The sequence below is a fragment of the Coptis chinensis genome, chromosome 2 (genome assembly GCF_015680905.1).
Source record: "Coptis chinensis isolate HL-2020 chromosome 2, ASM1568090v1, whole genome shotgun sequence".
Classification (NCBI taxonomy): Eukaryota; Viridiplantae; Streptophyta; class Magnoliopsida; order Ranunculales; family Ranunculaceae; genus Coptis; species Coptis chinensis.
Window position 1 is genome coordinate 63,105,989 of NC_141457.1, and position 27,184 is coordinate 63,133,172.

Here is a 27,184-nt window from a genome sequence, read left to right on the forward strand (position 1 = left end):
TTTCTACGACAAACAGCAAAAAATCATTGTACAATTTGCATACATTAACATGCTTTGAGATGAACTGCTGCCAAGGATGCATAGCAACCATCCTTTATACTAATTAAATTCTCATGTCTTCCTTGCTCTATAACAACCCCATTTTTTATGACTGCGATAAAGTTGGCACTCCTAATTGAGGATAATCGGTGAGCGACCACAATTGTAGTCCTGTCTATCATGACTTGATCCAAGGCACATTGCACCACTCGCTCAGATTCAGCATCGAGTGCACTTGTTGCCTCATCGAGAAGTAAAATCTTTGGTGCCTTCACTATAGCACGCGCAATTGCCACTCGTTGCTTTTGTCCACCCGACAATTGGACTCCCCGCTCGCCTACTAGTGTGTCGTACCCCTGCATATATCACAATTGAAAGAAAGTAAAAGTATGTCAAAGATGACATAGAAGTTACTGCAGTTCGACACAAATGCCTAAGTATATTCTAGTATTTGAATGAACAACAGTTAACTAGGGTTGTTCAGTGCATGATCAAACACATATTCTGTTTTTCTGAGTGTTTGAGTGACTTTTTGAAAATAAAATCTAAAAGTTAATATGTTCCAACCTGCTTCATTGCACTTATGAACCTGTGGGCATTTGCTGCCTCAGCTGCAGCTATAATCTCCGACTCTGTTGCTTCTCCCTGCTTTCCATAAGCAATGTTGGCTCTAATTGTATCATTGAATAATAAAGGCTCTTGGCTAACTAGACCCATCTGCTGCCTTAACCACCTTAGCTGGAACTTTTTTATGTCTGTTCCGTCCAATAGAATTTGACCAGAACTTGCATCATAAAATCTTTGCAACAGAGAAATGACAGTTGATTTCCCACAGCCACTTTGTCCAACCAATGCCACCATCTAGGAGAAATGTGGGAAATGTAAGTTGACCACTTCAGTGTATAATAGTACTGGGACATGGAATTTTCACTCACAAGATCATTTGGCTTCGTGAAACTAATTGGATTACCTTACCAGATTGAACTGCCAGATCAAGTTCGTGGAAAATCTTAACACTAGGCCTTGTTTGGTACGTGAAGCTGACACGACGAAACTCGATGTCTCCCTTCACATTTTCTAGTGTCATTCCAGTGGTGACACGTGAATCTATCTCTGATTTCCTATCAAGAATTGCAAATACAGATGCAGTACAAACTTTTGCTTTGGTGGCATCAGGTGCAACTGTGCTTGCGTGAGAAACTGCCATCGCAGCCATAACGATAGCAAAGAAAACCTGCAAAAATATACCATAAACAATGCATTCTTAACTAATAAAGCGCAATCTATTGGTGCAGAAAAATGCTTCTAATCCACAATTTCAATAAAAGCTTTCAAGAGAACAGAATTATTTTATATCTTGACGCATGACATAGAAATATGTTCAAGCACACGAGAATAACTTCACGTAAGGTGTAATAATAACATTACTACAAACAACTTAAGAAGAATACATAACTCGGCGAAACGTTTCTCAAAGATAAAAGAAAATGATGGAGTAGAGCCACAATCCCAGCTTTCTTTCCTCCAATCAAGGTTCTTCAGTCCCCATAGTCAGACCTCAAATGATTTTTTTTAAGGTAATTAACCCTGTATTTGCACATTGGGTTATGCGGATCAAAATTTAGTACCAGTGGACAAGGAGAAATTCATCAAAGATGGGATATAACTTACAAGCGTGGATCTAAACTCAAACTAGCACCGAGTCTAAGCTAAACCCCATACCTTAACTTGCTCTCAACAGGGTGGTCAAGTGGGACAATATCTTCATCCATGTACTCTAACTTCAACATACTACAAAACCCAAGCCTATATAACCACTTGTAAATTTTGGAGTAAATGAGCAATTCTTAGATTCAGTAACTTTAAGTCTTGGAATACTCCAAGAACCTATTCATCTTTTCACCTCCCATTTTCCTGTCTCCTTTTATGAATTTCCTTACTGATACAATATGTGCATAGTTTGTCATAATTCATAAAGAACGTATTAATTGGAAAAATTCAAGTATACTTTATCTAATGTAGAACATTAGTCGAGTTTGTCAGTGTCATAGGTGTGCGCCTATGTTCCCTCTACATGTTATGGGCGTGAGCCCCTTAGTTGAGTCCAAGCCCATGGTTCGAGTCCATTAGTTATGTTAGAATATATCAGTATTAGAATATGTCAGTATTAGCATATGTCCAATATGGAAAGTCCCACGTTTCTATAAGTGTGGACATCTATATCTAGTAGTTTCTATTATCATGTTTTAGTTTAATATAAGTATGTAACTCTGGGTAGAGAACAGTCTCTCAACTTAAGAATTTTTTAACCCTAATCAATCTCTAGTCTTCTTTGGTCTTATTCTTGGTGTCTCTAATATATCAGTGTCACAACTCTCCTAATATCACCACTAACACAGAATTCAACATGGTATCGGAGCGAGGTTCAGTGGTATGTTAGGAGAGAAAACCCTCACCAAGAAAAAAATCAAAATCAGTTTGTTTTAATTTTCAATATAGTATTCAAGTCAAATTTCAAGAAGAAGAAGGATTTCTCACAAGAAGAAATTCTTATATCTCAATTCAAGTTTCAATTTTTTCTCTGGCAGGTTTACTGTTCACGGTTACTATTCACTGACACTGTTCACGGTACTGTTTATCGTCATGTTAAAGTAAGTTTTCAAGATTCCGCTAGTGTTTAAAGTTTGTTTGAAGAATGCTAGGAGAGAGATCCAAAATTTCTCAGTATTGGTTTCTTAGTATTGTTTCACTTCCGCAATCTATGTCTTCCACAATCTCTTTGTCTTAGTATTGATAAGAGGGGCATAACCTCTCTGTATTCCGGAATCTTTGAAGTTAGTATTGGACAGGCGCGCACGCTTTGTTTTCAGTATTGTTCCTATTGTATTCAGAGAAGAGGGCGCGGGGCGCGCTCTGGAATTGCCTGAGATGGGCGCGGGGTGCGCTCTTGCTTGACTCAACTTCTAGGCGGTTAGGCGGGGTCGCGCTCAATATGCTTATGACGCCAGCTCTAGCTTCCACTCATCAGTTTTCGAGATTTTTGTATCAAGCCTTTGGAAGGTAGTTTACACTCATCCAGGATTGGAGGGGTAGTATTGTTTGTATGCCATTATGGATGTTTGGGTTTCTAGCTTCTGCGCAATTGGTATTGATGCCGTCTTCTGTCTCAGTTTCTAGAACATGATCAAGTTGTTTGTTTGAAGTATTATAGGGGCACATGACCTCTATCTCACAAAGAATTATTCTTTCCATTTTCCATTGTTCCAGAAGTTCACAGTCATAAAAAGGCGCGACCCACCCTCCACCCTATATCGTGAGTATTGTTTGATGCATGTTCTGTTAGAATTTTTTGTGTATTGGAATATGAAGTATTGTTTTTTGAAGTGGGCATTGGTTGGTTGTATAAATTGGTATTTGGTTTTCTCTGTTTCAAGTTCAAGTCGGAATAGACAAGTCTTTGTATGTTCCTACTCAGCCTTGTATATTCCAACTTGAGAGGGGGAATAGGGAGATATAAAGACATTCAGTAGTATATATGGGAAGGAGAATATGGAGATGTATGAGAAATAGTACTCATGTCTCCATATTCCAGCATGCCTTGACGAACTCTTCATGACAAAGCATATCCCCTATTCAGTCTTTCAGGTAGCAGTCAAGCCTCAACTGCAAATATGATTCAGGTAGCAATCAAGCCTCAACTGCAAGTATGTTTCAGGTAGCAGTCAAGCCTCCACTGCAAGTATGTTTCAGGTAGCAATCAAGCCTAAACTGCAGTCTTCAGTATTCAGGTAGCAGTCAAGCCTTTGCACGTATGTTTCAGGTAACAGTCATGCCTAAACTGCACCAATATTCAGTATTCAAGAGTACCCATAATAGTATTTTGTTGACTTTAACAATGATATTGATAGTAGCAGCCAAGAAGCGCACATCAAATCAGTGTTATCGTTTGCAATTTAGATTATGAAAGCCATAACAACGAATGAAGTGAGTAGCAGCCAAGTAGCGCGCCATCAAACCGGTGTTATGGTTTTGTTATGGTTTTAGTTTGTGACTGTGGTACACCTTCAGTATTCAAGTTAGGTCATTGCCTACACCGACAGTTTCACTTCCAGAACGTCTCAACAGTTGTTCTAATTCTTCAACTAAAGACAGTTCTATGCGAAAGGGGGAGCAGTATTCTTATAGTTTGTTTTTTTGTAATCCAATCTGTAATTTGCATAGTTTGCGTAATTACAGCTTGAGGGGGAGTGTTAGAATATATCAGTATTAGAATATGTCAGTATTAGCATATGTCCAATATGGAAAGTCCCACGTTTCTATAAGTGTAGACATCTATATCTAGTAGTTTTTATTATCATGTTTTAGTTTAATATAAGTATGTAACTCTGGGTAGATAACAATCTCTCAACTTAAGAACTTTTTAACCCTAATCAATCTCTAGTCTTCTTTGGTCTTCTTCTTGGTGTCTTTAATATATCAATGTCACAATTCTCCTAGTATCACCACTAACACAGAATTCAACAAGTTAGTTGGACACATGTCATGTTCCTATTGATTTATGTTTTCTAGGTTTACTTTAAATAATGGGTTTATAGTTAGGGTTTTAGTAGTTGTGTTTATGTGTGTGATTTGTGATTGAGAGATTCAATAAAAGAGTGATTTTTATGTCATCTTTTAATTGTGTTTCAATTAAAATGTAGATTCAATTAAACTAAAGCTTCCGCCAGTAAGATCTATATTATTTGGTATCGGAGCAGATTAATTCTAGATATTACTATTCACGGTATTGTTCACCGAAAACACTGTTCATCGGGTACTATTCATCGAGTACCTGTTCACCCAGGTCTGTTCACGGCGATTTTTTTTCTTGAAAAGTCAAATTTTTTTTGTGTTATTATGGTGAATAACAAAGCAACTCGAGGTCGTCCTCCATCCATGGATACTCACATGTCTCGTTTAGAAAAAAACATGATACAGATGTTTCAGAACTTGATGGAAGCAAAGTTTCCAATCCAAAGAGAGGTGCAACAACCACCTCCACCACCACAGAATAATGGTTCAGTGACTACTACTAATGATGCATCTCAGGTTGATGGTTCAATCCCTCTTCTAAACCCTTTTGCGCCTACAGATCTAGAAAACAACGGAGAGAACAGAGTTGGCATGAAAGATAACACCAACAGGGAACCTCCTCTCAATGATGGCGCCGCTCGGCTACTGGCAGGTGTTGAAGCCCCCCTATTGGGCGCTCCACCAATCTTTGATAAGTATGAAGATGAGTCTCTTTTTTATAAGTACGAAGATCTGATTTGGAAAAAATTTGTGACTCACTTTGACAAACGAAGTGATTTGTTTTTCAAAAAAGCACGATTGCAGATTTGGATTTTCTTAAAGAAAGTCACATATGTTGGTGAAGTTACAAGCTTTCAAGACGAGCCATTAGTACCGAAATTTTTTGGTGCATCTTCTGGTTATTGTTTTCATAATCTGTGTGCAAGAGCATGTTGTGGGTTACTGATTTTAAGCCAGGAAAGCTGCTACAAAGAAAAAATTCATGGTCGGATTCCTTTCAGCTGGGGTATTGGCCGATTTTCTAAAGCTTGTGGACGTGGTTCTCTTTACCTGAAGTTTTTGTTGATTAGAAATTCGATGACGAATTTTTTTCGGTTGGGGAAAGTGATGTAGAACATTAGTCGAGTCTGTCAGTGTCATAGGTGTGCGTCTATGTTCCCTCTACATGTTATGGGCATGAGCCCCTTAGTTGAGTCCAAGCCCATGGTTCGAGTCTATTAGTTAGTTTGACACATGTCGTGTTCCTATTGGTTTATGCTTTCTAGGTTTACTTTAAATAACGGGTTTGTAGTTAAGGTTTCAATAGTTGTGTTTATGTGTGTGATTTATGATTGAGAGATTCAATAAAAAGGTGATTTTTAGGTCGTCTTTTAATTGTGTTTCAATTAAAGTGTAGAATCTATTAAACTAAAGCTTCCGCCAGTAAGATCTACATTATTATCAGTCCCTTCTTTCTCTATTTTCAGTGCCATAATGTTATTGAAACCAAAACACACAAGTGGGAGAAAACGATCATTTTATCTGGTAGCAGGCTTATATTTATCATTAAGGCATAGTTCTACTGGCACATAATATTGTACTAGGCATGCAAAGTTGAATGTGTCACTTGAAGATTAGGAATATTTAGCAAAGAGATGTCTTAATAGCTTTAACTCATAAACTGCATACTCACACGGAAAACCTCCGGAAAAGTCGTTTTTCCATCCTGAACGAGCCGAGCCCCAGCATAGAAACTAATTGCATATCCCGAATATAAGAAAAAAAAGGAGAGTCCAAATCCAAGCCCAGTAATCACTCCTAACTTTATCCCTGCTTCCTTCGGAGCTTGGCATCTGTTTCTGTATAAGGCTATCACATTCTCTTCGGCACAGAACGAAGAAACCGTTCTTATATTCCTTACAGCATCATTAGCAACTTTACTGGCTTCCTCATACATCATCTACATACATTTAAATTGAAATCATAAATGAAAAGCGATAAAAAAAAATTAAGAGGAGTCTCTTGGACTAAGAGATTTACAGAGTGCAAGGTCGTTTTTATCACTTAATATTATCTAGCCACTTCAAATGTAATTTTAGTTGTACAAGAAATGAGGCTTGAAGGTGGTTGTTTTTTCTTATCTTAAATTAATCAAGGAAAAGTTTATATTTTTAAAGTAGATCCACTGATCCTTCAGTAGTCCTGCTTTTGTTCTCTTTGCTTGAATGTGTATCGTAATTTAGTGTTCATCTCATATGGAGTGCACAGGAGTTAAGAAATGTACCTTCGCATCTGCACTGAATCCCTTTGTGTATTTCACATAGGCCCATGAATTAAAGCCTAACAGAGGTAGCAAAGCAACAACTATTAGAGCCAGCTGCCAGTTAGCCTCAAGAGCAATTGCCACTGAAAGTATAACAGATGTGGAGTTCTGAACAATCAGAGCTAAAGCGTCTCCAACCAGACCACGGATGGTTGCTGCATCCATTGAGAGCCTGGCACCTATTACGCTGCTTGTGTTTTGGGCTCTGTCGAACCATCCTATTTCCATATGCACCACCTTCTCAAATGTCATCGATCTAATTCTTCTTATTAACTGGCTGCCTGCGATTGCAAAGAAGTATGATCGTCCTGTTGAAGCCATCAGAGATACAAAGCCAAGGGAAACAAATGTCCACATCAAGACTTTCGAGTCCTTCTGAAGCTCTACTGCTGATTCGTAAAAAGTCTGAATCATTCTAGAAATGAACACTCCAAATATAGGAAGTAATGAGCCATTGATAACTGCGGAAACACACCCAAGAATTAGCATTTGGAGCTCAGGTTTGTTCATCTGAAAGAGACGATGAAGAGGAACTTCATATGTGTTTTCTGATGCTTCGGTAGTGTTAAGTTCTATCTGTTCAGCTTCTTCAGTTTTGACTACCGAATGTAGATTTAACAAGTCAGAAAATGATTGATGGCTTGGGGATTCTCCAACTGATACACAAGAGGATGATCTTCTTTGAGAACTTAATATGCATCCTGCCTTCGCTTGGTCAGCTTGTGTTTCCATTTCTGACTCTTTCTTCTCTTCTTGCAAGCTTATAAGCTGACGGTATGCTCCATTTAAATCTACTAGTTCAGAATGTGAACCTGATGAGAGTGACATGTAATGAATTTCCAATTTCTTTTTCATGACAAATCAGCTGCATTAAATCGGTTCAACCAATGTATTATAGATTCAACAAATTTAAAGGTTGTTCTTAATAACATATATGTACTTTAAGTAGTGTGATATCAAGATGCTCAAATCTGATAATGATTTAGTCTGGGATGAGATACAAATTATATACAATCTCATTTCTTAAAATATAGGACAAGCATACAGGCATGTGATAGGACTGATTAACATGCCCTCACGAAAGGTTTCCTATCTAAAGGTTAATCAGCAAATAGGTGAAACAGGACACAGTCAATAGACAGATTATTGTGTAAACACTCAATTCGCACATGTTATATGTGTGAGTTCAAGACCGCTTCCAAGCGGTCCCTAGATTATATCCGTTTAGAACGCTGAAGTGCTTTTGGTTAAGAGGGCCATACCTGTTTCAACAAAAAAAACTTTGGACAATTAAGCTTCAAGCTAAGTATCGGTATAAATGTGAAAATACAGAAAAATATCTGTTACACAAACGCTATAATTAAGCCTATGCAAGAAGATCACACCTTTTTCAACAACCTTGCCTCGATGAATAACAGCAACCAGATCAGAATTCCTTACTGTACTCAAGCGATGGGCAACAACAATTGTGGTTCTGTCAGTCATGAACCTGTCCAATGCCTCTTGAACGCTCCGCTCTGACTCTGCATCAAGTGCACTTGTTGCTTCATCCAGGAGTAAAATTCTTGGATTACGAAGAATTGCTCTTGCTATGGCAACTCGCTGTTTCTGCCCCCCAGACAGCTGAGTTCCAAAATCACCAACCATTGTTTCAAGTCCCTTCAGTACAGGTTGTAATTGTACTTTTAGATGACCTTCCAAAAAAATATCTAAAGAATGAAGATGAAAACTAACATTTCCATGGGATTCTATGATGCCCAAGACACATTTTAGTTAAACTCAGAGTTGCTTTTAACAATTTAAAAAGATGTATCAATCAATGAGAATAGGTTCAATGAGAATTCTACGACGTTGAAGTAACAGTAGTCTAAAATAAGAACCTGAGGTAACTTGTCTATGAACATGGCAGCATTCGCAAGCGTCGCAGCAGCCTTAATTTCTTCAATAGTCGGATTCTCTTTGCCATATGCTATGTTATCTTTAATGCTAGAAGCAAATAAGACAGGTTCCTGACTGACAAGTCCAATTTTCGTCCTTATCCATCTCAGCTGGAACTCTTTGAGATTAATTCCATCTATAAGAATTTCACCAGATTGCGGGTCATAAAATCTTTCTATCAGACTGATCACTGTTGACTTACCACTTCCACTCTCTCCAACAAAGGCTGCAGTTGTGCCATTGGGTATGGCCAAGGAAAATCCAGCCAATATTTGCTCGTGTGGTCTAGTTGGATATCTAAAATAAATATCTCTTAATTCAATATCTCCACAAATATCATCCAACTTAAGCCCACCAGCGTTAAATGAATCTATGTCTGGCTTTCTGTTAATGGTCTCAAACATATTGAATGTTGCAGCCTTTCCAGCTGCAAATGCCTTCACGCAAGGAGATACTTCCCCTAGAGACCTAAAGAAGAATGAATCATGCAACCGAATCGTTTATGTGTTACGAGATTATAATATCAACTAAAATCTGAAATCATAAACTGAGTGTTTGTTTTGTCAATTTCTTGAAATCATGCTTGAGCGTTCGTTTCATAAACTTTTTCAGTGAAAACAAATACGAAGGGACCCTATCTTAGTTTTATTTAGACAAAAATCTTTCCATGACATTAATCACTTAGCTGTGACTCTTTTCCTTATCTGTAGTTTTATGTAACACTTAGCTATACTTCCCCAGAACTTTAACACAGAGTAGATACCGGTACTTACATGGAGCAGGTTACAATAGCAAAGATAACATTAATCACGTCTCCACCGGAATAACCTTTTTCAATTATCATCATGGAGCCAAACCGTGCAGCCATCCCGAAGATGCAGAATATGATGAAAGTAACAATGCCGATACCTAATCCTGCAGCCAACCCCTCTTGAACACTAGATTCAAAAGATCTATTTAAAGATATGTCGTATCGATTTATGGCTTCTCTTTCCCCAGTAAATGATACAACCTGTGCAGAGATGATGTTAGTAAAAGTTCCTTTACTAGCTTGAACCTGAAAACTAAACTATGCATGCTCTGTACCGTTTTTATTGAGCATATTATCTGTTCTACAAGGGCCGCTGCTTCCGAGTATGCTGCTTGTTCGCGGGTGGCCATATTGGATACAACCATAGACATGATTGCACCAGAAAGGATAAGAAGTGGAACGGTAGATATCAGAACAAGTACAAGAAGCCAACCACGAATAAATGCTACGACAAAGCCTCCTACAAATGCTGATATAAGCTGAATAGACTTGCCAACCTGTGTTGTTAGGATTAAATCAGATAAAAGCTCAGAAATAACTCCTAAGAATCAGTTAAGACACAGATTCAAAAAGTCTAGAATGTCCTTCTGATGGCTAAATATGCATTGAACATTAGTACCTTCTCACCCATGGCATCCTGAATTAGAACAAGGTCGCCTGACATCCTCCCTACTACTTCTCCCATGTCTGTCTCCATATCGAAGAATGTGATATCTTGCCTTAGTACACCTTTCAAGTACAAATACCTTATTCTCGCAGATTGTCTTTCCCCTGTTATCATCCAGCAAGACATCTCTGGACGGAAAATAAAATAATGTATCAGTTTCCTCGATCTCAATTCTCAGTCTCCGGCCACTTCTGTTTTGTACATTAAGGTTTACACCAAACTGTGGTACAGAATTGTTGATAGGAGAATGATTTAGTTGTTGTGTTCTTACGGAAGAATGATGCGACTGCAGATCCAATTCCCACGTATACAAATCTCAGAGTTATCTGAACAGATGAACAAATTCAATTGCACAAAAGGAAATAAATATATACATAAAAAGTTCCACACCAACTTTCATTGAAATGGGGCTGCCAAATATTTGTGCATCATTTTGAATAGAAAGCATATCAGTCTGTGCATGCCAGTACTTAATCAGCTGGAATCTATGAGAAGACTGAGAAATTAAACATAATACTCAAATCCACTTCATTAAGGAGCCCACTTGCAATAGTATGGAAATCGGATTGTGAGCTTTCATCCAGTTGAATAGCACACGACTTTAAGCAAACTATTTGAATAGTCATATATATATAGATTAGCTAGTGCGCATAAAGTTCTCCATTTGTGTTTCACTTGCATAGCTAGAGGGCTCACACAAGATTGAGGACATGCATAAGAAGAAGAAGAACAGTGCAATCAATGAGTATATCTATTTATAAGATTTATATACCTTTGATACTTCGTGAACCACATTGTTGCTATGCGAAGTTGCTCCAAAAGTGTCAACTAGCTCTCCGAAGATATATATTGTAGCGGACACGGAAAGTCCATTTACAAGTGCACCAATTGCACCCAGGCTCATCAGGAAAATATCAATTGGGTCTGCAAAGGAGAACATTCTGTATAGAGGAATGCTATTACTGCTCTTTCCTCCTTTTTTCTTATCAGGGTCTTTTCCATCGTGTGTCTTTCCCCAGTACCCGTCCCCCTTCATTGGAGATGAATTGTGCATTTACATAACCTTGGTAATTATTCTATAAGATTTGCTCCCCCTCCCTAAACATTGTGCATAACTGTTGGTTAATATTTTTATAAGGCAATGGAAATGTAGAATGAAATACACAATAGCTAATTTGAAATGACATGTCATCGATAAACAAGCGAGTATCTAGATCTTCTGCCCTGTGGAGGCGACAAGACCACTTAGGTGGCCAGGTGGGAACAACATCGGGTCATGTTTCATGGTTCTACTTGCAAAAAACAATAACATTCAAAATAACAGGAATCCAACCAAAGATTGAACGAGTAAATGGTATAACAATTGATAGGGGGGGGAGCGAAAAAGTACTAACCGGCCTTTTGAAGATTTTTTGTCAAAAAAAAAGGTTGTTTTCCCTAGTCACAGCTTAGCCTCCTGAGCCTGCGTTTCAGTAAGTGGTAGCCGAAAAGCCAAACGTATAAATTTTAAATGGATAAACAGTATTGAAAAACTGAGAAGCCAACATTAATGCAACTTTCATTAGCTAAGCGTCACTGACAACTAAAAGAAAACATGCTGCATATCGAAAGTACTGTTTCTAAAGTAGGTCGATGACTACATACAATGTCGATCAGAAGTTGGTGGAAACTCAGTTTTCGAACTTCGCAATTCTCAGCTGCAAAATTTAAGAATGTATATACACAAGTCCAGCGGCAAGATTATATATACCAACGATATAACATCTTTTAAGTTTCAGCTCTCCTCTCTGTCTCCTCATATTAAACCAAGATTTTCAACCTCTTTAGAAAGAGCGGACTTTACAAATGTAGTGTTAAATCCACGGGTGTTTAAAATTGTTAAGTGACCTTTCACAGCTAGCCCACGCTTGACCCTAGTATCATTTGAGGAATAGTAGCATATTTCGCTAATTCCAAAGTTTGGTTGGTCTTTATTATATTGTCTTCATTGCAAATTCTGTTACAAAAGCGTCCAATGATTTTGCATGTGCGCTTTGATCAGGATAATATCAACTTTCCCAAAAATAAGAACATCTCTATGTGGAAGTATCAGTAGCACATTTGCCTCCATAATTCAGAATTTCGCAAAAAATCATCTCTAGCTAGAAGTAAATGTGGACGTATCACTTGTCTAGTTGTATTTGTAAATGCAAATTTGTTGTATTTGTAAATGCAAATTTGTGGTTTCGGATGCGGATGCAATACGCCAGTGGTACTGTTGCGCACTACTTTTAATGTCGCCCGAACTTTTTTTTTATTTTGACCAAAACCCACTGCGCCACTACTAACGTCACGCGATATTGTCACTGTCGCGTGCTCCACTAGAAAAAAAAATGGCAAAAAAAGGCCGGAATTCTATATCCATATATCTACACTTATTTCTTTATTTATTTTACATATACTCAACTCAAATATTTTACTCAAACAACTTAACCATTTTACATCAATCATCAACAAACAACACACGCATATTGCCAAAAAATAGATCATGAAGTGTATGAGTTTTTTCCCCTTCAACTTTCATCTTTGTATTCGTCTTCATTTTCGTCTTTTTCTTCATTTTCTCTGGCTGAAGACTTGGTAGATAGTCTTGATGAGGAATTTGTTAACGTCATTCCCTTATCAAGCATAGTTTGGTTGTACTTGCACAAACACAAGTGCATGCTTTGAATTGAAGGCACCACATGGTGGTTCAAATAGGAGTCGAAAAGTGAAGCATAAAAACTATGCTTTGACTTTGGAAATCTTGAAAATCAACTACTTCGTCGATCGTCTTATTTTTCCGAAAGAGAATTTCAAACAGTGTTTTCGTATGAAAAAATATTTATTCCTTCACATTTTCAACGATCTTCTCATACTCATTTTAAGTACTTTCAGTCTAAAATTAACAATGCTGGTATACCTGAGATAGATCCTTTGATCAAGGTGGTTGCAGCTTTAGGTATTCTTTGTTATGGTATGGTGGCTGATCATATTGACGATCAATTATATATTTCTGAGCAATCTGAAAACCAAGTGTTGAGACATTTATGTGATGCAATTATCAAATTGTATGGTTCAATCTAATTGCGAAGGCCAAACATTGCAGACACATAACGCTTGCTTGCACAATATGCCGAACGTATGTGGATGGTTTGGTATGTTGGAAAACATTGATTGCATGCATTGGGGATGGTATACTTGTCTAATTGGATGGCAAGGTGTTTACAGTGGTCGTTCTGGAAAACCAGTTGTTATTCTTGTGTGGATATGATATTATTTTTTTGGGATGTCAGGGTCACACAATGACATCAACGTGTTGGACAACTCACCAGTGTTTGAGCACATGATCAATGGTACTCCCCCACCTGTGTTATTTTTATATAAATCATCATAGCTACAATATGGGTTATTATTTAGCTAATATATAATATTGGAAATGAAGAGTTGATAGTATTGTAGGATCCAGGCGGACAGTCTTGTGGTCGGAAAACCGAACCTTTAGCAAGTAGTCCTAAAAAATAACCCTCGTGTTTTTTTCCTTAATCATACTAGGGTTATCCCTTACTTACATATTTTCTTAGAAAATAAAATAATTAAATATAATTATAAAATATTTTTCTCGTAGTTAATGCACTAACCTCAATTTAAGCTGTTCTGATACCAAAGAAAATGAAAGATCAAGTAAAACACCTGATTAATGCGGAAGTGATCAAATAAAATAAGAGATCATGTAAAATACATGATTAATGCATAAGTGATCAGTCGGCAACAATAACACTTGATAAACAAACGAAACTTTTATTTATATTTGGAAATTATATTACAGGGGGGAGAAAAGAGAGCACTCTTATCACTAAAAACAAATAGAAAAATTGAAAGTAGCATTAATACAGTAATTCTCTAAAAAATATCTACTTAAGTTAACTTAAAATAAATACGTAAATAAAATTTCACCTATAAAATGAATTCAGCTCTAATTTTTTGTGGATATGATATACTTGACATTAAGATCATTTTCACATAATTTTCGCTCATTTGGAAACCTCTAACATTGACAAAAAATGATTGCAAAAACTCGACATTTATGGACCATTAGATTTAAAAAATAAATAACAACAATTTTTATCTATATTAGAGGTTTTCAAATGCGTTGACATTTTGTGGAGATAATCTTTATGGTGAGTGCTTTATAACTACAAAATATTAAGGTTGAATTCATTTTCTAGGTGAAGTTTTACTTACATACTTATTTTTAAGTTAACTTAAGTAGCTACTTTTTATAAACATATATATATATATATATATATATATATATATATATATATATATATATATATATATATATATATATATATATATATATATATCTCGCTCGTCGACATACAAAATTGACATATGCAATCCTACATATCTACATAATGAACTATAAATTGATTTTCTTGGGACGTGATCTCTACAACATGGATATCATCTCCACAAAAAATCAGCTCCTTTGAACATTTCAAACCCTACCAAAAATTGAGTTCAAATTATAAATTTATCTAACGGTCCGGAATTTTAACACTCTTTTGACAAGACTAGACATATCCGATTGAGGTGATTTTTTGTGGAGATACTATCCATAGTAGGTAAGTCATTTCTACCAAAAATTAGCCCTTAGTTCAATATGCAAATATGCTTTTAGAATGCGTATGTCAATTTAGTATGTCGACGTAGCGAGCCCGATATATATAATAAAAGATTAATTGATTAACATCGTTTATTGATGATTAAGAATAAACATACATCTACGAAATTAAATTAAATTATAACAATTGACTCAATGTCGGTCACCCTTAATGCTTCATAGATGCTCGACAATGTCGCTTTTAAGTCTATCACGTATAATATTTGATTGAACTCGTAGAGTCCCATCAATGTAGTGTTCTCGAGTAGGTGGGATCTGTGGTTGTCCTTTTTGATAAGGAATGTACATCTTCATTTCATAATTTTTATTTTTAACTCCGATTATCATATTGTGCAATACGATACATACTCTTATAATAGTACCAATTGTCTCCACATGCCATAATTTGCAAGTTTTTGCCAAAATTCCAAATTTAGATTGCATAACCCCAAGTTTTTGTCACTCGTCTTTAAAACATTAGGTTTTGAAATTGTTTTGTATAAGTGTCGCATAGTCATGATAGATACCATTATATATGAATAGTATCTTGTTAGAGATGAAGTTAGGATTATTTAATTTAATTATTGACTATTTGCATAAGCAATATGTCATTTTTATTTCTTTACGTTTATACGAGTAACTCTGGGACATCACCCAAGTCGCGTAGGGATTATGCAGCGCTGTTTAGCAAGGTATGCGTTTAGGCTGTTTGCACCCGTAAGGCGTTGACAGACGTGGTTTTACTTTATAAACACTGAAGACTTAATTTTAATTTGATTGTTTATAATATTTGGAGAAGAAGACAATATATCTATGATTGCATCATAAATAGTTTTAATGATGTTTGGTATGATTATAATTCATTATACTATACCTACTATATATGTTATTGCACTAATACCTCAACCCCCAATGGCACAATCATTAAATGATGATATGAGTTCAATAAATAACACAAAATTAATCGAGTATGATCTCGACACACAAGACAAAATGAATAAATGAACGATTCCTAATATGGATCCCAAAACCATATATAAATATGGTAACTGGATTGAAAAATTGACCAGTAAAATTGCTGTAAAAACTAGGGAACAAACTATTAGTTTACATTCCATGAGTAATAAGCCCGGTTCCTAAAATGATCTTAAATAAGTACCAAATCTAAAATAACCCACAACTTCACATACAAAATGATTTAAAACATAATATTTTGTGCATATGATCTACTAACCATAAAGAATATCTCTACAGAAATTTAACTCGTTTTATATCCTCTAACTTAGATAAAAATTGTTGTCTACTTTTGAAAAAATATCTAACGGTCCAGAAATATATAGTTTTTGCAATCATCTTTTGCCAATGTTAAAATTAGTAATGTTTTGGTAGTGGATAGTGGTAATGTCGCGCGACATTACCAATGGCGTGCGGGGTAGACCCTACATACAAATTTGCGACCGATATTAGCCTCCACCTAGAATTGGTAAAATTTTGAGGATACTTTCCTCAAATTTCGGCCTCAAATATATAGGTGATAGTGATACCGTGATACCACCACCACCACCACCACCTAGTGATGTTGTAAGTTGATATTAAAATTGGTAGCATCAATCAGGCCAGACTCAAATTGTCCAAAACTCGGCCCACAAACTCAATTCTCTAACACGTGAAACGTGCGTGCACTACTTAACTATAAAAAAAACTTTCTCCCACTCTCATTCCAATCCATTTCGAGAAGGCAGCTCGTATTTTCTTCCAGGTAAAAAAGAAACCCTAGTTTATTTTTTCTTCACAATCCAAAATTTCAAATATATCGGGGTAATTTCGATAAATTGATTTGTTCAGGTTAATAAATATGAGTTACAAAGGTAGCAAAGCGAGTCGAACACTTTACGTTGGAAATCTCCCTGGTGATATTCGTGAACGTGAAGTTGATGATCTTTTTTACAAGGTAATAATAATAAAAAGATTTAATCTTTACCCAACCACATTTACTCATTAATGATAACTGTTTATTATAATTTGCAGTATGGACCTATAGTTGATATTGATCTCAAGGTTCCACCTAGACCACCTGGTTATGCTTTTGTTGAGGTAACTTTTTTAACCCTTTGAAAAATTCTGTAGGGTATAAGAATTAAGATGATTTATGTTTTGTTGATTGTTATATAGTTTGAAGATTGTAATGATGCTGAAGATGCGATTCGTGGTCGTGATGGATATAATTTTGATGGCCATCGTTTACGGGTTATTTACTAGTTTTTTTTTTAATGATTTAAGATTGAGTTAGTTGTGTGATGTTTGATGATATAACGATGTTTTCTTTTTTGTAGGTTGAACTTGCACATGGTGGGCGACCACAACCGTCACCAGCTGAGCGCCGCAGTAGCTATAATGGGCATGGTGGTGGGGGTAATCGTGGTGGTGGAGTGTCCAGACATTCTGAATATCGCGGTGTGTAGAGTGTAGTATTAATGATTTGTATTGCTTTTGTCTTTCTCTTTAGTATGTGTATTAATTACAGACCAAACTGTTTGTGTTGTTTCCTGTGCAGTTTCAGTTACGGGATTACCTTCGTCTGCATCATGGCAAGATCTCAAGGTAGCCTTATGATAGTCTCTTGGCTAAATACTCAAACATGTTATGTTTTTTTACAAATTTACTGCATTTCACAATATTTCACTTACATTGACCCGGAGAATTGTGTCCATATGCGACACGGATACAAAGTGTCTGACACGGTGAAATATAAAAAGTTGTGGCCAATCACATACAATATGTGTCCGACGCAGACACGAGGATACGTATCCGACACCTATTTTATTTCAAAATATGGCGTGTACATGTAACATAATTCCAAAATCTACTTTATAGTAGTTAACAGTATTTAGCCACTACTCAATTACTCAAACATGTTATGTTCTTTATCTCATTTTCATGATATGTTTCAATATCTAGCTTATAGCACCTAATTTATCTTGTGCTTTGTTAAATTCTTAGGATCACATGCGTCGAGCTGGAGATGTTTGTTTCTCTCAAGTGTTTCATGGTAGTAGTGGTAAGTTACCTTTTATTAAAGTTTTAGCATTTTGAGTATTTTCTTATTCTGTAGGACCTGAGATAAACTAGACCAAAGGTGCATGCATGTCTCCAAAATCTAGTTATATCAACATCTTTTTGATATTTTATTGCCGACGAGAAAAATAAAAATGAATATTCCCTTGAAATTTCAATATGTATGATTGCAGAAGAACAACCTTTCTTTGGCTGGCAAGTAAAAAAAGTGAAGCAAAATTAACTTTTAGTTTTGTTATGGTTCACTCTACACTGATAGGATGTTACCCTGTCTTTTTATGATGATGCTCTTATATGCGAAGTTTGGCTTGAAGTTGGCAAAATTTAGTAACTGTATCGGGCTATCCTGATCAAGGAATTTCCTTTTTGGTGCCTTGCCTATGTCACCGGTCACTGGAAGCTGTTTTTTTTGTTTGTTTTGTTTTGAACTTTTGAATAGGTTTGAGATATTTCCAATTAATTGCTGCCTGGAATATTATTTCATGAGATAGTTTTTAGTAATATCTTGAATTTGTTGCCTTTTGTATACTGTGTTAAATTTGTTTAAAGGAATGTTTAGCTGCTTCTGGATAGCTTGTAGTTGTAACTTGTAGTTGTAACTTGTAACTTGTAACTTGTAACTTGTAACTTGGAGCTTGCAACTTATATATTGTATAGTGTATTTCTTGTAAATCAATTCTTTTTGTTTTGGTTTCTCAATATAAATTTTGTGGTGATTTTGCAGGCACCACAGGGATTGTGGACTATACGAACTATGATGACATGAAATATGCAGTAAGATGATTGGGAGCCAATGATTGGGATATCTTTATGTGTCTTATTTGTTTTTTTCAGTTGTCTTGAAATTCTTGTTATCTTCTATTCAGATCAAGAAGCTCGATGACTCAGAATTCCGGAATGCATTTACTCGGGGTTATATACGGGTATAATTGTCTGTTTATTAATTGCTTGTCTGTGATTTTTTGTTGTGCAAAGTAGCGCGTGGTAATTTGACTTTGGTAGAAGTAGTGGAACTGGGTTGTTCTTGACTTGTGTGTGATTTGTCTTTGACTTGTTAAAGTATCCCACCATCACAAACCCTCTCACTATCCTACATCGTGAAATTCACCATTATCTACCTTCGGAATCCCTATCCTTAATAGTATATTGTTTTATTTACTTTTTTTTAAAAAAAAATTGTTGCTTTTGTGTGCACAAGCTTTACTCTCGTTGTACCTACTATAGGTAAGGGAACATAATGATACAAAGCGGAGCTTATCAAGGAGTCGGAGTCGCAGTCGCAGTCACAGTCGTTCCTACTCAAGAAGCAGAAGCAGAAGTGCAAGTCGCAGCAGGAGCAGGAGGTTTGAATTGTCTTTTTTTTTTCCTCTTCTTTTTTGGGTTGTGTTTTAAACTAGACCAATATTTGAAATTATACTGTACAGGATTTTTGATAATTGAAACTTTATCAAGAAGTGATACCAATTATGTATTCTTTTGCAGCAAATCTCCAAAAGCAAAATCTTCACGTCGTTCAGTGTCCAGGTCTCGATCGAGGTCTGTTTCTTCTCGTTCACGATCAAAGCCCCGCTCTTTGTCGAGGTATGTGTATCTCTTGCCACCATCAAGTGCATTCGTTTGTTGTGAATATATTGGCATTTTTCAGTTTGTTTATGTAAAATAATATCGAGGTTGAGTTTCTTGTGCTTTTAATTATGTCACATGTTTTAATCGTTTCTTTTCAATGTCTATGAACTTAGCTGTTCGTTTTTCTTCATTTGTACACTTCAGAGCTGTTTTCTACTAGGTTCTCTGTATTCTAAGGCAAGCAAAATTGAACTCAATAGACTGAAGCTGCAATGCAGTGTGTTTACTCAATAATCATTTTTTACGTAGAAAAAAAAGGCAATGCAGAGTGTGTTTGACCATCAAGTTCTGTCTTCAAATTCAAAGTAACACTATTTTGTAGAAAGTCTAAGAATTGCTATGAGTTCTCTTGTATACATGGTTTTGGTGGAGGAATGTGATTGAGAGAATCAATTATAAGTTTACTAGCTACTCTAATGTCCAGCTACCTTGCAAACATGTCTTACCTCTACCAATCACCGAGACTGATTTCGCATGTTCTTTGGACCAGAAAATTTTGTTGACCACACCCATGTGTCAAATGAGTGGTAGAATACTACTAGAATTTCAACTTGGGCATTGTATGGTTTTCTACGTTGTTCTTGAATCTTGTTCCTAGCACTATATCTCCACTTCATAAATTTGTTCCTTCCGCAAAAAATGGTAGGGGGTTGTTGAGAAAGAACATACGTGTTGTGCAGTTTTTCTTCCGTGTTTATGAAGGTTGCCTTGTTTCTTTTCTAGATATGGATTTATGCGGCGTTTGGGGATTGCACATTAGGAACTTGATGGATTATGGTGCAAATGCATGCAATAATTTTTTTGTGGAGGTATGCTGTTTAATGGATGGACAGCTCCTGAAAACCTGAATGGTACACTTATTCTTACACGAAATTCATAGCACATGCTAGTTGGAGCTGAAGTGGGGTGGGAAAAGATAATGGGTTGCACTGTCATTGCTGGATGAGGGAAGTCAGTTACGTTGGGGAGCTCACCACCATTCGCCTGTAGATCTAATATCGGAACTATTCTCTTCAATTGCCGTCTCCGTATAGGAGTAGCACTTTGGATTCACATGAAATTGTGGTACAAAAGGAAATTTTTACCCCATCCTTTAAGATCTTGATATATCCTTGTGCACTTTGAGGATTTTATCTTCACGTGATGGGGTAACTAGGTTCTTAGGTACCACCTAATGGATAAGATCCTGTTTGTATAACTTGAGTGTTTTTGCAACTTCAGTATTCTTTACCGAGCAAAAAAAAAAAAGTATTTTTTACTGTTTTTAGACGATGCTAAAGTTAATGGTTTGTCCTTTGCATTTATGAATGTGGTGATTCTGACGTGGAAGAGGCGTCGAGGCTTTTGGATCAAAGGTCTTAAGGAAACGTTGTGGATATTGAATTGGGTTGTTTCTGAAACTTTTGCAGATCACGATCAAGATCCAGATCTCCATTACTCTCTGTAAGTTGATACACAGATTAGTCATATCACTGGTTGTTACACTTTGCTTGTTACTTTTTTGGCTGAATGAGAATAATACAGCCTCCTCGCAACAAACGGGTGAGCAGGAGCCCAAAGAAAAGGAGCCCTAGCCGAAGCAGGAGCCCAAAGAAAAGGAGCCCCAGCAGGAGCAAAAGCCGAAGCTTGTCTCGATCTCCTCCTGCTGTATAAATTCTCACCTTAAATTTATTTTATTTTATTTTGCATTAGCAGAAGCATATACTAGACTATTTTTCAAATTTGACATCTGAAAGTTCTTGTGACAGGTTAAATCCGACTGATCCTCATGCTCATGAATCCTTGGACTTGAGAGATCATTAATATCTCAAGTTTTGCCCGGTGAACATTTCAGATTAATCAGTTGGACTGGAGTCAACTCTGTTATGTATTTTAAAACGTCAATTTCAGATTGGGATTCTGTTGAAATTTATTAGACTTGTGCCCAGAGTAATCTCTTGTCTACTACATGGATTGTGAATTATGTTAGCATGCAGTTCCATCGTGGCATTACTAAAACAGTTAAAACAGTGCTTTCTGCGTTAAGCACTTTGATTTTGTTAAGCTTGGAACCCGTCTCTGTCTCACTTATATTTTTATTTTATTACTGTAAACTCTTTGTTTTTCATAAGCATTATTAACAAATTTTGATCCTTGGTTAGAGCTTAAAATCTTTCTCTTGATTTACGATTTCTTAGTAACAGTAATTATCAAGGGTTTATATGACTTGGCAATTAGACTGGGTGGAGTTTTTTGAAGTCCCTCCTTTTTAACCCCAACGAGGAGTTAGAAGATTGAACTAGGTGGAGTTTGTCTTTTCTTATTAGTCGTATGTTTGGATATCCTTTTTTCGGAAATTTGTGAATTTTTATCTAATCACCTAAATTCAATTTGTGTTGGATCCACAAAACTATTCCTACTGGGCCTACCACAAAACTATCGTTGAGAAATTTTCTGGGCTGCAGCAGCCGTCTCATGCCTAGTAGGCTGGTAGCCATTTAAAAGAAGACTCCAATGACCTATGATTAGAAAACTGCCAACATGGCACTGGTATTTTAAGAGTTAAGAATGGTATCCCACTTGCTCTTAAGTCGTCAAAGAAACACTCGTTAATTAACTCAAGATGAAGTTACAAACTTACAATACATCAACTACAGTTGGAGCTCAAGTCACCAAAGATTTCTCAGCATGTGGAATGCTACTGATCCTTGCCCCCTACAGGATGCATCAAAGTCAATACAGTTGGAACATCAAGAGGAAATCTGAGGAAATCTGGGGATTGCGTGCGGGGAAGCATTTCTAATAGATCATTTGTGAGTGGTACATAAGAGGAAATCTGGGGATTGGGGGCGGGGAAGCATTTCTAATAGATCATTTGGGAGTGGTCTGTGGAGCTGGCTTTGGAGGTGTGGGAATTGAAACGAACTATAATGCAGACTGTCAGGCAATAATAGGAGGGAAAAACGCATTGCATACGGGATGGAGCAATGGAGGCATATATGGATAGTCAGATTTCCAAGCAGCTATCTGTGCATTCCACGGAACAGCGCATACTGGAAATTCAGAAGTGTGTGGCTAGAGATACTGAAGAATGCATCCTGAGTTAATGTCACTTGTTCATGGAGGGTTGCTAAACATTTAACTTCTTGGATCCGCGGATTCTTCGAAAACCGTGTATCCGAGCATATTCATAGATGAATCATGATTAGAAATGGATTTCAAAATTTTAATACATAAATCATCAAGTTCTTAATTTATTCCATGAAAAAGTTGAACAATAGTATTTGAAGAACCGTAGGAGTTGTTCATTTTCAGGAACATCTTATCACGATTTCCATCCACAAATCATCGTTTTAACAAGGGGTTATCATACTATCCCTATCAGTACTAATAGAAGTGCTCGATTGGTGCTTCATTAAAGTAAAACTACTCGTGCATATATCTTCATATTTAGTAGTAGTAGTCTTCACTTTTGGTGCTAGACTCGATTCTCCTCCTTTTTCAACTATTTAATACTAGTAAATGGGCACGTGCGTGTACGTGTTGTGAAGATGGTTAAATGTTTATACTTTCTGGGAAGAAAGATCTCTGTTGAAAAAAATTACTTGGTCGAATACATTTCTTTGAGTCATAAGCATTAATTCTTTTTGCACAATAAGTATGAAACTATGAATGTTGTAATAGAAAATGTAGACAAAGCAACTGATTTTATTTCCCCGTGAGACAAAATAAAAGTAAAGACAATTATTCAAAAGTATTCACTTTCTGGCTTTCTACATGCCAATGGGCCTATGTGAGTTTCATCCCCGCCCAACATAATTTTAGATTTTCCACGCCAATCCTACCTATATTAATATCCAGAAAATTGGGTATAGGTACACATTCGCAAATTTCTTAAGTTTAGAGGAAATAGCAATTTTTTTTTTTTTGTTTTTCCTCTATAAAAACTGAAATTTGACATCTGTCTCAAATTTCAGACTGACTTTTACAATTTTGACCTCTTTTATTAGTCCAAACTAAAGAAGCCAACTACCAACAAAAAAAGAGCTACGAACTAAATCAGTTACCAAAAGAGTAGTGGGTTAATCAAAATAACTAAAATTCATTCGAAATTTACAAAATTCCAATTAAAAGTGAGATAAATTTCTGGAGAGACCAAAACAATGTGGAAAACATCAACTTCAAAAACGGAAAAAATGTATGTTGATTACAACTAATTTCAATACAGCTTTAACAATTTAAAATGCATCTCTGATAATTTTGAATAACATGTTTAAGCTTTGTTTGATGTAATTCAAATTGTGAAATTGTGAAAGGACAAATGGTTTTTTTTTATAAGACAATTGTATTATTTGATTGCAGTACATCTTGGAGCAATACACACGCACCCTTGCCTGATGAGTGACCTCGATTGACACACACACCTACAGTCTGGGCACATTAGATTTTAGTATTATTTATTTGTTGAAGAAATTGGCAGTTAGAAATGAAAGGGTAAAAAGGAGAAATAAGAAATTTTAAAAACAGTTAATACACCCAAAAAGTGACGTGCTGCTAAAATTGGAGTAGAATCAAAAGATAATATTGGTCTTTCTCTAGACAAAAAGCACACTAAAAAAAGTGTCTAGAGCCCAATTTCTAGTATTAATATCCCTTTCTCCCAGAATGCTCATAGGGAGCAACGTCAGCAAAATTTTGAAAGAACCCATGTTTTGAAATATTTACTTTATTTTTTACTTAAATACCCCTAAAATTGGTCTATTTTGTAATTTTATAGAAGTCTATTCGGTCTCTTCAGTTCTTATGAAAAACAAAAACCAAACATACGCCTTTATTTGAATGTATGCCAGGGGTAAGTAAGTAATTAACAACTAAAAAATAGAATGATATGAAAAACTCTTTCTCAAACCTAACAAAAAAAAAATCAAAAGCATAACAAGAAAAAAAAAACCCACACCCCGCCGGTACACCATTGATAAATTCTTTTCCTCTCTCTCAATTTTCAAAGTGAAGAAAGAAAGAATCGAAAATGATAAGGGCGTGTGTTTATCAGCAACATACTCAAGTTTGAAGCTAGCTAAAACAAAGGTAATGATCTTCCCTAATCTTCTTTAAATACACCTTGGTTTGCTACTGCAAGGGTTGCGTGGCTTTGATTCGTTCGCAGATTCCTTTCGGGAGGAAGTTGATGTTGGAGGCATATGCTGATATTCTTTTTCGGGCTTGGAAAGTTGGGGAAGGGTTGTCCAGGGAGGAGATTGAGAATGGTTTCTCCAGGGTATGGTTGAGGGGGCAGTTTATGCAAGGTCCGAAACCTTGGCTGCTTCTATAAGGAGAATTTTAGGCGGGTTTGTGAATCAGCGAACTACTGATGGTGTTAAGAAGCTTCTATTTCGCCTCAGTGAACCTGTGATCTTTAGGTCACTCCAGGTATTTGTCTTTGTTCTATGAACTTGAGATGTACTTTATTTCTATAATGTAGTTTCAACATGTTTATGTATTTCCATCAGCAACCATGTTTTGCCATAACATGAATCCTAACTTCAACCAAGTCATTGGCAGTAACAAGTTACATAAGTGGATATGTTGACTTGGGCGATTTGAATCACTATAGCGAGTAGAACTTGCGCTATGCATCCATGGATTGACACTTGGGATTAAAGTGATTGCAACTTTTGTTAGTGTATTACATCATTCAGTTCACATAGTTTACTTAGTTGGCTACCTTGTCATCAATGTTGTTAAGAGAATGTACTAGATATTTGATATTCTGTCTATTTTGAAGGAACTTTGTTATCATGTAGTGCAGGGAGAGGAATGAAAGAACCAGATTCATGCGTCACATTTTAGTAATGGACTTTGTAGTTGAAAACCACAAAATGAAAGTCATGTAGCGCATGAAACCTGCGATTGTATTACTGTTTGGACTCTTGCATTTAGTAATATCTTGCTTATGTATACATAGCTATCTGCTCTTAGATACTTCTTCATACAAGTTAGTGTCTTTTCTTTTGCCAAAATCATGCGGATGTCAATTTATATAGTTCATATACAGTTAAAACGATATATATCCATTGTTGATAGTTCAGTTGGAGACACAAACTAGGCCCATTGACCAGCGTAGCAACTTTGAAACCTAAAAATGTAACCTGGTTTATTCTAATTTCAGGTGGCTAATTCTAATGTTAGAAAAAACGCATTGCATTTGCTCTTAGACATGTTCCCTCTTGAAGATCCAGATGCTACAGAAGAAGTCAAAGATGCCTTGCTGGACAAACAATTTTTTTTGTTGGAGAAATTACTTCTAGATGAATGCCCTAACGTGAGAGTTGTTGCTGTTGAAGGTTCCTCTATCTATTATGGGAAGTCATCTCTTCTTCAGCCATTACGAAGACCATCTCAAAAATAGTTGATGACATGTCGCAAGATGCATGCACTGAAATCAGGCTCTCCACCTTGAATGGAATTATATATTTGCTTGGAAATCCTCAAACTCACGAAATCTTAAAAGTGCTTCCACCAAGATTAGGACACCTGTTTCTGGATTCAGTACTTTCTGTGCGAGCGGCTTTCATTGATCTCCTCCTCACTCTGAGTGACATGCTCACTTTCCAATTTCACAAGGTATCAATACTTTAAAAAAAAATAAAAATAAATAGCCCGTACTTATTTGTGACGCCATACATTGTACTATTGCCTGAACTTTTATAATTTTCCTTTTAGGTTCATGTGAACACTTATTTTAATATTGCAAAATCGTTCACGAATTTTAGCTTTTTAGCACATATCAGCTATCCAGCCAGGTCTATGAAAATTACCAGATATACTGGACCTTGACGCACTGCGTATGTGTAAACTGTAAACTGTGTTCAAAACATTCTGTTAACAGTTCCACACAAAACATTTGGTTCACACAAAGCATATGATAACCGCTTTGAGAGTCACGCTCATGAAGCTAATCAGTTAGAGAGATTTGCATCAGTCTTTGACTACTTTGATGGAGGAGTTAGAAGGACAGAGTGGCTTATTGCAGGACACAGGCTGAAGTTGCATCTCTTAGAGCAAAGGTGGAATCCTTAGAGATATCAATAGAGAGACAGAGAGGGATCTTGAAGACTAGATGGGGGATTTTGATACTGCCAAACAAGAGGCATTGGAGAAATCAAGAATGGTTGAATCACTGACTACTGAGCTTGAGATTGTCAAAGTGGAGATGGTGCAAGTTTTGAACAATGAAATACTTGCAGCTTCAAGTGCTCAGCAAGCTCCTGAATGAGCTGGAATCATCTAGAAATGAAGAAGAGAAAAGTAAGAAGGCAATGGAGAGTTTTGCATCAGCTTTACATGAAGTTTCCTCGGAAGCTATAGAAGCTAAGGAAGAACTTAACTTCTGTCCACTGACAACTTGAAATTCACATATTGATGATTAAGAAGTATACCCAAATTGGTTTGAAAACCAAGGAGGCTTGTAAGAAAATCGAGGTGCTA

At 36.4% G+C, this 27,184-nt stretch overlaps 2 protein-coding genes across 7 annotated transcripts; one reads left to right on the top strand and one right to left on the bottom strand.

The window, feature by feature from the left end:
* Positions 1 to 12,265, bottom strand: LOC147517077 (ABC transporter B family member 11-like). Its single transcript, XM_086589488.1, has 14 exons — positions 11,974 to 12,265; positions 11,724 to 11,791; positions 11,102 to 11,427; positions 10,601 to 10,655; positions 10,282 to 10,457; positions 9,938 to 10,159; positions 9,625 to 9,863; positions 8,794 to 9,319; positions 8,299 to 8,572; positions 6,875 to 7,725; positions 6,284 to 6,550; positions 1,010 to 1,273; positions 607 to 900; positions 1 to 395 (listed from the first exon to the last, which is right to left on the bottom strand). The coding sequence occupies exons 3-14, from the start codon at positions 11,381 to 11,383 to the stop codon at positions 45 to 47; spliced, it is 3,801 nt and encodes a 1,266-aa protein (XP_086445614.1). The 5' UTR covers positions 11,384 to 11,427; positions 11,724 to 11,791; positions 11,974 to 12,265; the 3' UTR covers positions 1 to 44.
* Positions 12,266 to 16,640: 4,375 nt separating this feature from the next.
* SR34 (RNA-binding (RRM/RBD/RNP motifs) family protein) lies at positions 16,641 to 21,760 on the top strand. 6 transcript variants are annotated; one of them, XR_015211349.1, is made up of 15 exons: positions 16,641 to 16,775; positions 16,862 to 16,967; positions 17,045 to 17,110; positions 17,189 to 17,263; positions 17,350 to 17,470; positions 17,571 to 17,617; positions 18,017 to 18,074; positions 18,816 to 18,865; positions 18,958 to 19,014; positions 19,316 to 19,434; positions 19,574 to 19,672; positions 20,441 to 20,526; positions 21,127 to 21,160; positions 21,242 to 21,364; positions 21,466 to 21,760. XR_015211349.1 is itself a non-coding variant. In XM_086589489.1 (14 exons), the coding sequence occupies exons 2-14, from the start codon at positions 16,872 to 16,874 to the stop codon at positions 21,478 to 21,480; spliced, it is 960 nt and encodes a 319-aa protein (XP_086445615.1). In that variant the 5' UTR covers positions 16,649 to 16,775; positions 16,862 to 16,871; the 3' UTR covers positions 21,481 to 21,760. The 6 variants fall into 6 exon arrangements, 3 of the variants coding, with proteins under 3 accessions (XP_086445616.1, XP_086445617.1, XP_086445615.1); XR_015211348.1 differs by lacking the exon at positions 20,441 to 20,526 and having other exon boundaries at positions 21,048 to 21,160; XR_015211347.1 differs by lacking the exon at positions 20,441 to 20,526 and having other exon boundaries at positions 21,268 to 21,364.
* The last annotated feature ends 5,424 nt before the right edge of the window (positions 21,761 to 27,184 follow it).